Here is a 15,744-nt window from a genome sequence, read left to right as displayed (position 1 = left end):
GAGCCAGCAGTGTGCCCAGGTGGCCAAGAAGGCCAACAGAATCCTGGCTAGAAACAGTGTGGCCAGCAGGACTAGGACAGTGATCGTCCCCCTGTACTTGGCACTGGTGAGGCCACACCTCCAATACCGTGTTCGGTTTTGGGCCCCTCACTACAAGAAAGACATTGAGGTGCTGGAGCGTGCCTGAAGAAGGGCAACAAAGTTGGTGAAGGGTCTAGAGCACAAGTCTTATGAGGAGCGGCTGCGGGAGCTGGGGTTGTTTAGTCTGGAGAAGAGGAGACTGAGGGGAGACCTTATTGCTCTCTACAACTACCTGAAAGGAGGTTGTAGCAAGGTGAGGGTCGGTCTCTTCTCCCATGTAAAAGTGAATAGGATGAGAGGAAACGCCCTCAAATTGTGCTGGTGAGGTTTAGATTGGATATTAGGAAAAATCTCTTCACTGAAAGGTTTATCATACGCTGGAACAGGCTGCCCAGGGAAGTGGTTGAGTCACCATCCCTAGAGGTATTCAAAAGACGTGTAGATGCGGTGCTTAGGGACATAGTTTAGTCGTGGACTTGGCAGTGCTAGGTTAACGGTTGGACTAGATGATCTCGAAGGTCTTTTCCAACCTAAGTGATTCTATGATTCTATATTGCATATTTGCCTTTAAAAGCCATTTATCAAAAAGGATTTTTGCATAGAGAACAATTCTGGCTTTACTAATGTTATTTAGACTAATTGACAGTACCATGAGACTGTTTAAAATATTCTGTATTTCTTTTTTTTTTTTTTAACATCTCCACTAGGTAGGAGAACCAAAAGATGTCATCCGCAAGGATGTACGTGCCATTCTGAACAGAATGTGTCTCATCTATCCAGCCAGCAAGATGTTCACTTTCATCATGGAGGGGACAAAATCCAAAAACTCAAAACAGCGTGCAGGTGGGAAATGGCATGATGAACTGGGCAATTGCAAAGTACTTGAAATCACTTTGTTTTGCATCTTGAAAAACCCAGCGTAATAATGTTTGGTGGAATGTGAGATCTGCCTATGTATAGCACTTTATACAAATGCTTGTAAGTGTTTAAAGGATTGGATTTTAAAGTAGCATCATCTTGCTTTTTATTTTCGATGTCTTTGTACCTTCCAAAGACAAGCAATCTGTTTAATTGCCATCAGCATTAAGATTATGAGTCTCCCTTGAGTAGGCTTGTTTTCTTAGTGAAACAGTGCTGGGGAGAACAGTGATAATCTTATTGTCCAAGTGATTAAGAGAATCAGTTAATCTGACCAAGACTTTGGAAAGAAATGTACATCTATCTCAACTTTATTATAGAAATTATTTGTGGTATGGTGTTTGTAGCTTAAACAACTCACTAGTCACCTTGAAAATATCTTATCCTGATATAACCAGAAAGTTAAATTATATACATAATATAGCATTGCAAGCTCACAACTGTCTAAACTACCTGGATGTGAAATTAACTGTAACGTTGCTCATATATGGTAATGGTAGATATTTGAAGGGTATTGGGATGACTGACAGCTTTTAGATGCTATCTGCGTGAAGTAGTCTGAACTTTTAGTTTACTATTAATCCCATAAATCACCCTGGAGTATATTTGTCATCAGCATTGTGATTGTCACTTCTCTACAGTGAACGCGCAAGTTGTGCAAGCAACACAGAAATTGGGAGGGCTCTCTTCCTAGCAGCTTTAAACTTGAATGTGCATGTGTCGTTTTCTTCCTTTAGAATGCCTGGAAGAGCTTGGATGTCTGGTTGAATCATATGGCATGAATGTATGCCAGCCAACTCCAGGGAAAGCCTTAAAAGAAATGGCAACTCATATTGGTGATAGGGACAACACTGTGCGCAATGCTGCACTGAACACCATTGTGACTGTCTATAATGTTCATGGCGACCAAGTGTTCAAGCTGATTGGAAATGTGAGTGTAACTGGAAATAAGATTTTTTTTTTTTTTTTTTTTTTTTTTTTTTTTCCAAATCCTTACACTTTTTTAGGGGGTTAGCGCTGTTTTGCTTGTGATTGGTCATGGTACATCATGCTGTTGGTGTCAAGAGCATTTTGTAATGTTGAAAGTAACTTGCCACACCATAGATCCTCTAAAAGTTAGTTGGTTAATTCTTGATTGTGGGATATATAACCTGGGTGTTCATGAATGAAAAACTAAATTGGAAGAAATGAGCAAAACACTGACTTTCATGGGAATTAAATTGTTTATAAAGAGTAACTTGCTTTATAGTCAACTGTATAGGTAACAGTTGTGATTTAGAATGACATTTGGATAACTTATTTGGCCAAAAAAGGCTAGTTGTTGGGGCTCCATCAAGTACTCTCAGCTTTTTTTATGCCCATCTCCACCAGCTGTTTTGCAATTGAAGTCTGGTAAGTTTGGTTTGTTTGCTTTATCTTATTGTACTCCAGTGCTTAAGGTCTGTGTCAGTACTGTGTTGCTTTGTATTGCTGCTGTTTTGTTTTCTGGAAATCATACTTAGGCATGTCATCTACAATACTGTAAAAGTTAAAGGTGGCAAAACTCAGTTTCCAGCCTCCAGCAGTGGAAAGCTGGTTCCTTGTGTTGTCTACAATTACTGTGCATAACAGGTTAAGTATACTGAATTCTAACCTGAATCAAGAGCTGTTAGGCTATTTTTTTTCCTATTCTGTTCTCTGCATTTGTGGTCTTGGTAACATTTCTAGCAGCACTTAAACTGATTGGAATATGATAGATATGTTAATGCTTGTACAAATTTTTGTGTTGTGTTATATGCCATAGTGCATGCAAGCTATTGGATGGATATTTTATGGAGTACAATGAGCAGGGAAACAATGCTGCCTCTCCCCCCCCCCCCCCCCCCCCCCCAAATGTTGACATTTAATGTGACTCTTATTTTCTTTGGTAACCATCTCCAGGAGAATTAATGTTGCATTTTCATTAACGTTTTAGATTCCCATCTTATTTTAACTATTGTTCAGAGTGCAATCTGCCTCCTCCTCAGTGTTGCGTAGTCCTTTGGACCTTGCTTTTGGATTTTCAAGGTTAAGAAAAGAACTGTAGCACCTATGGCTTTTCAGGAAGGTTTCCAAATCATAGGGATGCTGGAGAGTACTTCCCACAAAATTGTCACAGCTACTTTTGTTCAAATGTAGTTATTGGTAACCTTCGGTCCTGTAGGTAAGCAGATAAATACGATTCTCCTCACTGCATGAGTTGGAGTGTTCAGTTGGCTTACCTTGTGTTCAGGTTGAATTATGAGTACATTGAACAGGTCAACTGTTAGGACTCTGGCTTCTGTGGCAGGGTCCGTAGTGTTAAAGCATTGCCTGGGCTCCTAATAGGAGATACAGAAAGGTGCATGGGAACTTTGGGTTTTTTGAAGCAACACAAGCAACAATTAGAAACACATGATAGTGCCATAGTTTGAATTCAAGATGACTTGCTTCTTGGAAATTATGTGGGCTAGAAATAGCTGTATTCAGTATTACAGTTTGTCAATATGGTTTAATTAGCTCCTGAAGTAGCATCTGGCAGCCTAGAGTGGCCCTATTAGATTGCTGCTAGATAGTAGTATTGTAGTATTGACAGTTCCTACCCTTGGTATTAGAGAACTTCAGTCTGCAGTAATAAGTGGTATACCTCCTGTAGGTGACCAAGATTTCTAAAATCCATACAGCTCAAATTGAGTGAAAGCATTGTGTGTTATAGCTTTCCGAGAAAGACATGAGCATGCTGGAGGAAAGAATAAAGCGGTCAGCCAAGAGACCATCCGCTGCTCCAGTGAGACAAGTAGAGGAGAAACCTCAGCGTACTCAGAACATCAGCGCTAATGCTAGCATGCTGCGGAAGGGACCAGCTGAGGACATGTCCTCCAAACTCAAGTATGTCATGACACGTTACGGTCTGTAGCCTGTGTAGTGTATGTGCTAATATCATGTCTGGCGATGTTTATTTTAGTTCTTGTATCATCATCTTTGCATGTTGTGAAAATTGGCCAAATAATATAAAACAAAATGTCTGAAACTTTTTTGTCTTGTCTGTCTTGAAATCTTTCTAAATGGTCTTGTGCCTTTTTTCACTGCTTCTCCATGGACAGAATTATGTATCGCACTTATAGGATGTAAGTACTGCCCACTAACTCCTTGGTAGCAAGGCTCTTGTATCTTTCAGTTTCTATCCTAGTCATCCCTTCCTGAGGGTGACAGGTTTACCATGGCCAGTTCTAGGTTATTTGCAGGTCTCTGACTTAAAGAAAGTAACCAAAAATACGGATTTTTGCCAATGTGACTATAGATCAAACTGCAGGCAGACATGGCACTTTCACGTTAAGCAGCTGTTACACACACACAACTTCCTGTGTGTTACGTTAAACTTGGTGTTGATTGGACCCTGTTCTTAACTTGTTAGGGTGGACATACAACACAGAACTGGATGAGCATGTGTGAATCGTAGAGCCTGGGGCAACAGTACCAGAAACAAAAAGCTCAGAAACTGTATTCCTTGCCACCTGCTCATTATGTTGGAATAAAAGTCCCTGTTGAGACCTATGTATTAGAACATTTCGTTGAAAAATCTAATACGCAGCACAAGATATGTAGGACGCTGGGAGTGCTAGGTTCAGATGAGCTTGCAAGGTTGCTGTGTACATATGCATCCTATCCATCATTTAAAAAAAAAAAAAAAAGCCAGTCATTAATTAATTCCATTAATAGTACTTTAAACTGTGCTAGATATCTCTCGGAATGAACCAGTGCATACCTGTCACAGATGCAGGGGGTCTTGTGGTGGGTTATAAGAGAAACTAGGAAGACAAGTAACTAGCAGCTGCTCTTCTGGCCTACAAAATCTTGTTTTAATAATGGCTAGGGGAAATGCAAAGGGGGTTATTAGGGGGCTTGAATAAAATCAGAACTTCAAAATCTGTGCTGTTGTGTTATGAGAGCTTTAGGGCTACCAGTGGATGCTAGTGCTAGTACTCTTGCCTCTTGTTTATATATAATGAACACCTCTCTCCTGATCTCTGTAGCCAAAATCGCAACATGGGCAGTCACTCTGAGACAACGCATACCGTTCCACGGGAATTTCAGCTGGATCTTGATGAAATTGAAAATGACAACGGTACTGTCAGATGTGAGATGCCAGCACTTGTACAGCACAAACTAGATGACATCTTTGAGCCAGTCTTGATTCCTGAGCCCAAGTGAGTCTAGTTTTAACTCCTAAGTGAAACCAGTAAGGCTACTTAAAAAACTATTTGAGAAGCTGAATTGACTGTGCTAGTTCCTGAATCTAGACTTGTTTACACAAGAAGGTAGTGTCAGCTAACTTGGAGAGATATCAAAGCAATGGTCTGTTGTACTGTTCTGGAATCTGGAGAACAGTTATTTCTAATGAAAAACCCGAGTTCTCTTTATGTGTTCTTATAGTAAAAGGATCTTGAGTTTGTAAATGCATCATCAGTGTCTTTACAAGTAGTGCAATAGACATGTTAAAAGGAATGATTCCTTCCTTGAGTATCCTCTATGAAGAATGAAATCCTTTTCCCTTGTCTCTAAACTGTCACTGAAGTATAGCAGTTCAGTGTAAATTAGAGCTGTCTATCCAAAGACTAATGAATCCTATTTTCTTCAACTGTTTAGAATCCGTGCTGTGTCCCCACACTTCGATGACATGCACAGTAACACAGCTTCTACTATCAACTTTGTCATTTCCCAAGTAGCCAGTGGTGATATAAATACAAGCATCCAGGCTCTGGCACAGGTAAGCAAATTAAGGTAGCAACTAATCACACTGTACTATTTGTCTGCGAGAGTGATGAGTTGCACTGTGGTGGAGCAATCATGTCAGGTGACGTGGGCTCTGCTCAGAATCTCCCTGATGACAAAACTAAGTGCACAGGGGCCATCTGACTCGCTTTAGCAATAGAAATTCCACTTGGATGATATGGAATAGACTCTTAACACAGAAGCACTGAGGGGAAAAAAAAAGGCATATCTCTCTGTTTTTGTCAAATATCTGTGCTGTAAGTTTGAAAAAGCCAGTTAAGCCAGTCAGATTTTACATTTAAATGTAAACTGTTTTACAGATCTTCAGCGAAAGAATTGTCTTGCCTCATAGCTTTTACGTGTTTCTAAGGTGGCTTTAGCTACTTAAGTGTTTTATCCAGAAGATTTCATAAAGCTGTTAATTCCAGAATCCATAATGCAGCATTTCAGGTTTTCATTTGTGTACAGGATAGGATTGCAGTTCTCTAAAAGATCAAAACTGGTTGTATTGGGATTAGCAATAGAAGTCTGTGGCTGCTGATTGCAGGTGAAAGCTTAGAACACAAGTGCCTTGGCAAATGGATTGGTCAGGGCAAGACCTTTCCTATAGAAAAGTTTTTAAATTATAGTTATTTTGCACTGTTTGTATTATGCTGACTTTACTTGGGTGTTTTGTTTTTAAATCTTAGATTGATGAGGTTCTCAGACAGGAAGACAAAGCAGAAGCTATGTCTGGCCACATTGACCAGTTCCTAATAGCTACATTTATGCAGCTTCGGCTAATCTACAATACGCACATGGCAGATGAGAAGCTAGACAAAGATGAGATAGTCAAACTCTACAGCTGTATTATTGGGAGCATGATCTCGGTAAGGCTTTGACCTAAAAGTTAAGGTGAAGAGCAAGTAATTTCTGTGCGGAAGTTGCAGGAGAAAAGAATATCTGTCCTGTACCTAGGTTAGCTCACTATTGAGTCTTATTTATGAAGGTTTATTGCTAATTGTCTGCTCACCAATGCACCTTTTGAGAAGGAGTGGGGAATAAGGGAGTGGGGAAGGGAAGAATTTCTGTTTGTTGCTTCTACAGAACACAGCCACTCTAACACTTTTATCAAGCTCAGTTTTAATATTCTTTACCTTTTGAGTGCTTAATTGGTGGCCTAAGTATTTTTCAGAAGTCACTCTGTAGAAATAACTTTCTTCCTAGTTGCATTCTTATTGTTTAATGTTGGGAGGGGCGGGGGGACGTCAAATGGTTTGACAGTGTAGTCTAGAGAAATCCCTATATTAAAGCATTGTGTGCAGGGAAAACTTCTAATATTGTGTTCAATTTGTAGCTATTTCAAATAGAGAGTCTGGCTCGAGAGGCCTCCACTGGTGTGCTGAAGGACCTAATGCATGGTCTTATTACGTTAATGCTGGATTCTCGGGTTGAAGACCTTGAGGAGGGCGAGCAGGTCATCCGATCAGTCAACCTCTTGGTAGTGAAAGTTCTGGAAAAGTCTGACCAGACCAACATACTGAGGTATATAATGAAAATTGCACAATTACTGCTTCTCTTCACCCGTCCTTGTGTGTTCCTTGAATGGGTGAATTTGTTTTAGTCATTTGGTAAGCAAAGAATGATGTCTGTAGAATCATTCAGCTGGCTAATGAAGAATTATCACTGATCACCAGTGGTGATCAGAATTTGACTGCAGAATCTACACAGCTGGAGGCAGGCTAAATGAACCAGCTTAGTATGATTCTATATGCTTTGTAGTTCAGCAGACTGCCTCTTAAACTCTTGTAACATATTAGAAAGAAAGAGCGAGCTGTTCCATGACATGTAAACTGCTGGACTAACTCCAGTCTCAGGTGTGGTATTCTGTGGGGAGGTGGCATCTTTTTGTGTGTAGCACTTTTCCTGTGTAACTATTATAAATGTATTCCTTCTAGTGCTCTGCTTGTTTTGCTCCAAGACAGTCTGCTAGCAACAGCCAGCTCTCCTAAGTTTTCAGAACTTGTCATGAAGGTGAGTCTGTAGTAGAGGTTTTGAACTTACTTCGTTTATCTGAATCAACTTAGCTGAAAAAAACAGATACGTTAAAAAAAAAAAAAAATTTGTGACCATAACTTGAAATATTTCTTATAACTCTTATAATCTTATAATTAGATGTTACATATAGTGACTTCATGTATGCCAGGAGGGAGCTTAACACCTGCTAATAGTTTACAGAAGCTTGTGTATACTAATACAAACTCCATACAGAGGTGTGCAGTCACCTGCTGGGCTTATTTGCTTAGGCACAGCACTGTACTAGGGATTCAAACAGTCCCAGGCTGGAGCTGGCTTGTATTTTGTCATCTCTAAGGATAGGCAGAGAGAACATGCAAATATCTGCATTTAAAACGTGGGTGTGATCTTTTTTTGTAATACAACACCCTTTTGTAACTGGCATGATGCAACTTAGGCGTTCTTAATGAGGTTAAACCTAAAGAACTCACGCTGTGTGTGGGTGTACATAGCATATATGCGTTATCTGCTGAAATTTCTTCATGCAAGGCATTCGGTCTCCTGTTATTGGTAGAGAAGTCAGCACTACTTATGCATCAGCTCTAAAGAAGGATCTGGGTACAGTACAGCTAGCTACAAAGAGAAAGTACGTACCAGTGCAAATATAGCTTGAGCAGACAGACACAGTGCGTTGTCTGTGTGTGGTAGCAGAGTGAAATGGCTCAATGATAGTTTTGTATAATCTCTCCTTATATAATTAAATGCTTCTTCCTTGAGTTGTCTTGCTTTAAGTCAGCCTCTCATTCCAGTGTCTGTGGAGAATGGTGCGTCTTCTTCCGGAAACCATTAATAGCATCAATCTGGATCGGATTCTACTGGATATCCACATTTTCATGAAGGTCTTTCCCAAAGAGAAGCTGAAGCAATGTAAGAGTGAGTTTCCTATAAGGACACTGAAGACTCTGCTTCACACCCTGTGCAAGCTGAAAGGGCCCAAGGTCAGAGCATTCACTAAATTGGATGTTCATGCAATCTCTAAAGCTTTTCCTTCTTTTTTTTTTTTTATTTATTCCTTTTTTTCTCCTTCTAGATCTTAGATCATTTAACAATGATAGACAACAAAAATGAGTCTGAGCTGGAGGCTCACCTGTGTAGAGTAATGAAACACTCCATGGACCAGACTGGAAGCAAAGCTGATAAAGATACAGAAAAAGGGGCTTCTCGCATAGTAAGTAATGTAAATGTGTTGGTAGGGAGAGGGAATGTAAGGCAATTTATTTAAGAAACAAGCTTAATCTTGTGATTGTGGAATAGGAAGTAGTAATTGCCTTTCCAACATGCAACTACTGTTGGAAATACTCTTCTAGTTTCACTTTTATTTATGGCTGTTTTGGGAACTTGCAGTGTGTTTCTGTTATTACCTGAATATTCTGTGCATATCCCAGGATGAAGTGCTCTCCAGGACGTTCAGGTGTGCAGCATAGGTTTTATGCTGCCTGACACTGCATTTGATCTACCAGAAGTTAACCATACCCAAAACAGGTTTTAAACACTGGCTTCCCAGGAGTCCTACAGCTTGATGTTGTCCTTACTCTCATTCTGTGTAAACAGTGGCTACGTAAAACCCTAAGCTTCAAGGTTTTCTTCATCTTGGAAGCTCTGTATCCATCTAGCAGGTCTGAGAGCATTGTGGGTTCGTCTAACTTCCTGTCATCTTTATTTACTCTGTTTTAGAAGTCTCCTTTTATTATTTTTTTAGGAGGAAAAGGCTTCGAAGGCCAAAGTTAACGATATTTTGGCAGAAATATTTAAGAAGATTGGCTCCAAGGAGAACACTAAGGAGGTAAGTGCTCCCTTCCTGCAAGGAAGAGGGCATGATACATTAGAATGGTGTATGCAGCAGTTGTAGTAATGCACAGGAACTCTTCCCTCCCAGGGTCTGGCAGAGCTGTATGAATACAAAAAGAAATATTCTGATGCAGACATTGAGCCCTTCCTGAAAAACTCCTCTCAGTTCTTCCAGAGCTATGTGGAAAGAGGTCTCCGGCTGATAGAAACAGAACGGGAGGGGAAAGGGCGCATTGCTGCTTCTACAGGTACATGTTATGGCAAAACTGATTGATTTATGAGAAGCAGAGATATAAGGATAGCTGTTATATGTCCCCTGGTAGAAGCTAATATTTGCAGATGTTTTTGGATTTCCAAAGTGAGTCATGTATTTTCTTGGCACTTGTGTTGCCTCATGAGGCACCATTTGCAGGGCGTATGCATTCTTTTTTTACAAAAAAAGATGTTATAACCATTGTCACACTAAATGTAGAAAACATCTGAAAGGCTTGGTAAACAAGTGGTTCTAATTTGTATCCTGTAGTGTGGGTTGAACATTAGCTTATGCTTCATGTGTCTGGTATCAAGAATTGTTTCTGCAAAGTGTACAGCTGGTTTATAACAGCAGCAGCTGTCAGGTTCTCCTTTTACCTGTTGGTTACTAAAATGGTACAGGAGGCTTTTTGATAGAGTATTGTTTACTGTGGAATCAAAAAGTTTATTTTAAATAATTTGAACTGTTTCTATAGCAGTCTTTGTGATGACCCCTTTCCAATAAAATGGCCTTTTAATTGGATAAATTACTGTAAAACACTTTGTTAGTGAGTCTTTTCATTGCAGATAAGCTCAAATGAGTATTTAATGCAATATTAGGGAGGGAATGTGGCAAATGATTAGCTGACAGTAAAAACTGATAGACAGTCTGACAAAACTACCTTTAACTTTCATTTTGTTCACATTTTACAGTGTCCTGTGAGACTTTAGCCTTTTCTCCTACTACTGTTCCTTCTCCTATCCCTGTATAGTAAATTACTCTAGGAATACTATCTAAGTTTCTTTCAGAACCTCCTAGATGTGTCTGACTAGATAGGATGAAAGGTAGAATTTTCTGCCCTAAAAGTCTGTACAACCAAGAAATGTTAGTTCAACAGTTAGATATTTCAAAACAGAATTTACATGCCCCGATTTTGTCTTTTTTTTTTACCTCCCTAACTATAATAGTTTGATATAATAAAGGATATTGTTCCATCTTGCAACTGTGCTTTATTTAGACTAAACTATAAATGCTTAACCCTAATTCTCCTTTTATCTGTTTTAAATATCCTTGCAGTAAACTAGTGAAAACAAATCCCTGTCCACACTATATCTTAGAACTTGCCATTTGTTTCAGAATGGAAAGTTTTTTTTCATAACGTAAAATCCTTTCCTAGTCTTTTGGTAGGGAAACTTTGAAAACCTTGCTACATGCCTTCCAGAAATCACCATTTCAAATTGAATTGGGAGAAGCAGCAGCTTTAAGTTACCTGGAAGAGAGGTAACGAGGGGATAGAATCAGTGGTGAGGTCTGCCCAGAAGTACTACTAAATTTAGAAAAAGACAGAACGCTCCAAATTTTTCCCATCCTGCCAGTTGCTGAGTCTTCTCTGTCGGACATCGTAGTTACTGCTGATCCACATCAGCATCTTTCTCTGCCCCCACGGCTGCCTTCAGCTGTCAGCCTCAGCACCACTTCTGGAGCTGCTCTGCTGACACTTCTTAAATGTCTAAGTTTCTTTTCTTCATTTTCAATTGTTACTCTTGCAAGGAAATGAGAAAGGGCTGATATGCTTATATTAGCAGGTGCAAATAGCTTGGTAGTTTATAGGTTGGTTGATTCTTCATGCTTTGCATCTTATTTCAAGGAACTGACCAAGAGGCTTACACTTTTTTGATGTTTTTAATCCTTTTTGTTTTACTTTTTTTTCCCCCTCCCCCCTTCCCCTCATCCTCCAGGAATTTCTCCTCAGATGGAAGGAACATGTGTTCCTGCTTCTACCCACACTGTATCTTCATCTATAGGAAACACAAATGGGGAGGAAGTGGGGCCTTCAGTTTACTTGGAAAGATTAAAAATCCTCAGGCAGCGTTGTGGCCTTGATAACGCAAAGGTATTGTACTTGACAACACTTGTAAATCCCCAAGGCGCTTCATTTGCACTTTTCTTAAGAATTCAAATGATTGTTCTTTCTGTGCCAAAGGCAGATTCCAATCGGAATTTACGATCTTTCATTATGCTGCATGTCCTAGCTATTCACTGCATGTCACCATGCCTAGTATAAATGGCTTTAAACCCATTACTTGTCCAAGTAGGCTTATGTTTCAGTCCACTCTGTTTGCAGCACTGGTGTACATGCAGGTTGTTTCTACAGCCCTGTAGTTTGGTCTCTTCCCTTGCCACGTAGTTGAGTTGCAGAAAGGTACAAATAACTTAACTACTGTTCTCTAAAGGTTAACACATATTGACTTCTGAGTTGAATGATGTGGAAATTCTAGACCTTTCTGCTCTGAAACAACCATAAGAGTTGAATGAAGACTTTGAATGAAGTTTTATATAATTTTATTTTGGGTGTATGGATACTGAGGCACAGAAATGCTGAATGAGCTTAGTATTGGAAACCTGCAGGCCAAAATTTCTAACAGTTCAGTGATCTATGTGTTAGGAATCTAGTGCCGATCACTGAAGTTTGCACTCAGCCACATGAGAAGTGATGTTCACTCTAGGAATAGTCATCCAGGCACATCACTGTTTTAACCTTTAACACAAACTTGCATATCAGCTCACAGCTCTGAGGAGGGGAAATGTTTCCCACGTGATAGTAACAAGGTAATTAACGCAGATGGAAGTATCAATAGGTAAAAGAACAATGAATTGACATTGTAAGTCTGGCAGGGTGGATCTTGCCAATCAATCCAGGTTTCCTCTTCTCATTCCTCCAGAAGACTCAATGGCTGTTGATGCTGCACATAGGCATGGACTTTCCTCTTGTGGTGTCAGAATTCAGGCTGTTCAAGACTGCAGCAGGCCATCTCAGTAAAACAGTGGTCTGCTGTGACTTTTTGATCTTTAAAGACTGTGGTTTCTTTGTTCCTACTGACATCAAGCTAAACATGAACTACTTAAATGATAGGAATTGAGTATTGTAAGTTAGCTTTGCGTGGTTCTGACTTTGACGGCAACTGACTCTTTAGATCTGTGTTGTATTGTTCCTTCCCTTTCCTCTGTGAAGATGAAAAGCCATTGATTATAGTTTGTACTTATATGGCTTTTGCCACTATCTGTCTTAACAATTCTTTTTCCTCCCCCATAGCAGGAAGACAGACCACCTCTGACGTCTCTGCTCTCTAAACCAGCAGTCCCTACAGTTGCATCCTCTACAGATATGCTTCACAGTAAGCTCTCCCAGCTCCGTGAGTCACGGGAGCAGTACCAACATCTGGACCTGGACTCCAATCAGACTCATTCCTCTGGCATTGGAACTACCCTGGCTTCACCCTCTTCTGCAGCAGCTAATATTGATGACTTGAAAAAAAGATTGGAGAGAATAAAAAGCAGTCGCAAATAGAGATGCGAGAGAGACAGCATCGCTGTTGCTTGGGCTGTCTTCAGCTTTAGTTTACTAAACTAGAAGTCTTCATAGTTAAATGGCCTCATTTAGGCCTCATGTATACAAACTGGTTTATGTATAATACAGTGGATTTTGGGGGGTTGAGTCATTGTGGCACAAGTATTTGTACATACTCTGCTTCTCAGTGAGCATCTCTTTGACAATAGAAGGCTGTCTGTGTATTAGTTTTAGTGTACAGACCTGTAAACAACCATCCTCTTGCTCAAACTAGTTTCTCATAACTTGTTTTTTTATTTGTAAAATTGTCTTTAAGATCTTTTCCTAGTTCTTAACTCTTAGAAGATCTTTAGTGATTTCACTTTTAATTTTGTGAATTCTTCTCCATGTAATCCTTGAACTGTTGATTCTGTATGGACACATGGCATGAAGTAACTAATTTAAGTGTCTTTTGTAAATAAAGTTTGCATTAACTATACCAGCCTCTGTAGGAACAGCAGTGACTGCTGGTTAGAGAAGTCACTCTCTATTCCTGAATGTTAGTGACTGGGCATCTAGAAACTGAACTAAGCTATTCTTGAAATGAACCTTGGGGATTGCATATATTATAAGGAAGATGAGTGAATATATACTATCTGTGGGTGCACTCCTGAGACTTTGCACTCTTACTTCTATGAGCAGTAGTGCATTTTTCATATAGTTGCTTTTTTTTTGTTTTGTTTTGGAATATGTTTCTGTAACTTGAGAGTAAGTTGAGAATATTTAGTTTGCTGAAATGCTTATTTTAAATTATCTAGTCCCTGTGATGCCTCTACCCAGATTAAGCATAGTCCCATCTGTGTGCAAATGCTTTCTTTGAGGGAGCCTGCTGCTGTTGATATGGAATAGATTAGCAGTGATGTACAGTCAGTGGACTCACTTATCCTGAACTCATTTGGTTAAGCAGTCTTTCTCGTGCAGTTTTCAAGTGCATGTAGACCTCACCACCACATTCTTTTTGCTCTTAAATATCTGATGTCAGCAAACTCTACTGTTTTGGATAACTAAGACACCTGGTAGTGCTAATCAGTGAAAGCTGCAGCCACTGCTTTTTTTGTAAGAGTGTCTTCTGATTTAGCCTTTTTCAGAAGCAACAAATATGAAGATTAAGACACACACTGTGTAGCCTTTCTAACCCTTTCATCTCTAGGGAGGTGATGTGTTTTCACCTTACTACTGCACTTCCGTGTGAGAGCTGGTTGTGAAGCATGAATTGCACATCTGTTCCATAGCTAGAACAGAGTTATTGAAGAGTTGGGCGGGCAGGCTCTAAAATAGCACACTTCTTTAGATTTTAATCTCTTCTATGTAACTGCTGCTTTTGTTGTTTGCTCTGTGGACCAGCAGTCTCTGCATTAGGGCTGTTACTGAAACTATCTTGCCTGATTACGGTAAAAATGTGGCTTTAAATTAGTACCTGTACAACAGATCTATGCCAGAGCTTCTGCAAATGGCTGACATCTTCCTTTTACAGGACCCCTAGGCTGGGGTTGCAGTTGATATAATACTGCTTGGTGCTTATGGTGAGTTTGTACACTGTGATAGCAGGTGACTTGCGAGCGTTCTCCATCCTGTGTTAATTGACATGATGCCATTCGTTGCTCCACCACCTCGATTTAGTAGTCGCGGTCTCCTCCTAACCTGAAGTGGGCATGCACTTTCTTGTGGAACAGAGCTGTATGACAAGTGGAGGTTTGGCCCTTATTGGTAAGTGCTGAGGTTTTGCGCCCTTAAACTGGGGCTGTTTGTGAATAGTTTGTGTTGGCTGGCACTGGAGTTACTGCCACTACCTCTCAATTACTAGCTGCTTTTTTGAAACTTACTGACACTTAAATTAATCCATATGTTCCTTTATCATGTCCAGCAGATGTTCTGAAGAGCTATTTGTTAATTAGCTCAGGATGTTAAAACAGCAATGCCTGCAAACCTGCATACAACTATTTTAAGTTTGAAGCTGAACTGAAAGTGAAGTACAGGAATAATTGAGTAGCAGAAGATATAGTTGCTTACTATGAATGAGTTTTTTTGCCCTGTGTCTCTGTAGTGTTTGGTTGGATTCAATATCCTGGGAGTTCTAAAACTAAAACTTGTGCACATAAATTAATAAAGCCTAATCTTTAGCCCAGACAATATTTAAATAACATTAAACTGAATTTTAAAAATTATTCCTTTGTATTGTTTGTAACAAGTCAGTATTGACAGTGACTTACTCCAGAAACTGTATGGCCCTGGTTCCCCTCTTAGATGTGCAATTTCTCACAGATTATTAGATAGCAATGAAAGGGTGAGGCTAAAAATTTAAACACTAGAAGGGCTAAACATTTTCAGTGTCCAATGCCTGTGGTTATCAATGACTTTAAGCAGTTGTGGACCTTGAGCTCTTGAGGTTTCTTTCTTCAGATGTCTTTGAGAGGTTGTTTTTATGCTTGCCTTGGGCAATCAAATTGGGTTGTCTTCAAGTTGATCCCTAAATGAGCCATCTTCAAGGAGGTGGCCAGACAGTAATTGATCA

General features: G+C 39.8%; 1 protein-coding gene across 4 annotated transcripts in view; it reads left to right on the top strand.

The window, feature by feature from the left end:
- Nucleotides 1–15,348, top strand: part of CKAP5 (cytoskeleton associated protein 5) — a 54,660-nt gene extending 39,312 nt beyond the window's left edge. For 3 of the 4 annotated variants that reach the window (XM_082318429.1, XM_082318426.1, XM_082318427.1), the window contains exons 31-44: nucleotides 789–924; nucleotides 1,737–1,930; nucleotides 3,713–3,885; nucleotides 5,031–5,204; nucleotides 5,644–5,764; nucleotides 6,459–6,638; nucleotides 7,106–7,293; nucleotides 7,707–7,782; nucleotides 8,574–8,762; nucleotides 8,855–8,992; nucleotides 9,524–9,607; nucleotides 9,701–9,860; nucleotides 11,584–11,738; nucleotides 12,939–15,347. In XM_082318429.1, coding sequence (XP_082174555.1) covers nucleotides 789–924; nucleotides 1,737–1,930; nucleotides 3,713–3,885; nucleotides 5,031–5,204; nucleotides 5,644–5,764; nucleotides 6,459–6,638; nucleotides 7,106–7,293; nucleotides 7,707–7,782; nucleotides 8,574–8,762; nucleotides 8,855–8,992; nucleotides 9,524–9,607; nucleotides 9,701–9,860; nucleotides 11,584–11,738; nucleotides 12,939–13,193 — 2,223 coding nt within the window. In that variant the 3' untranslated portion in view covers nucleotides 13,194–15,347. Of the gene's footprint in view, nucleotides 1–788; nucleotides 925–1,736; nucleotides 1,931–3,712; nucleotides 3,886–5,030; nucleotides 5,205–5,643; nucleotides 5,765–6,458; nucleotides 6,639–7,105; nucleotides 7,294–7,706; nucleotides 7,783–8,573; nucleotides 8,763–8,854; nucleotides 8,993–9,523; nucleotides 9,608–9,700; nucleotides 9,861–11,583; nucleotides 11,739–12,938 lie in introns of all 4 variants that reach the window. The other variant, XM_082318428.1, reaches the window with a different exon arrangement.
- The last annotated feature ends 396 nt before the right edge of the window (nucleotides 15,349–15,744 follow it).

Source organism: Platalea leucorodia, assembly GCF_965183815.1.
Source record: "Platalea leucorodia genome assembly, chromosome: 7".
Classification (NCBI taxonomy): domain Eukaryota; kingdom Metazoa; phylum Chordata; class Aves; order Pelecaniformes; family Threskiornithidae; genus Platalea; species Platalea leucorodia.
The sequence above is the reverse complement of the archived record's forward strand: the minus strand, read 5'-3'. Positions and strand labels throughout refer to the sequence as shown.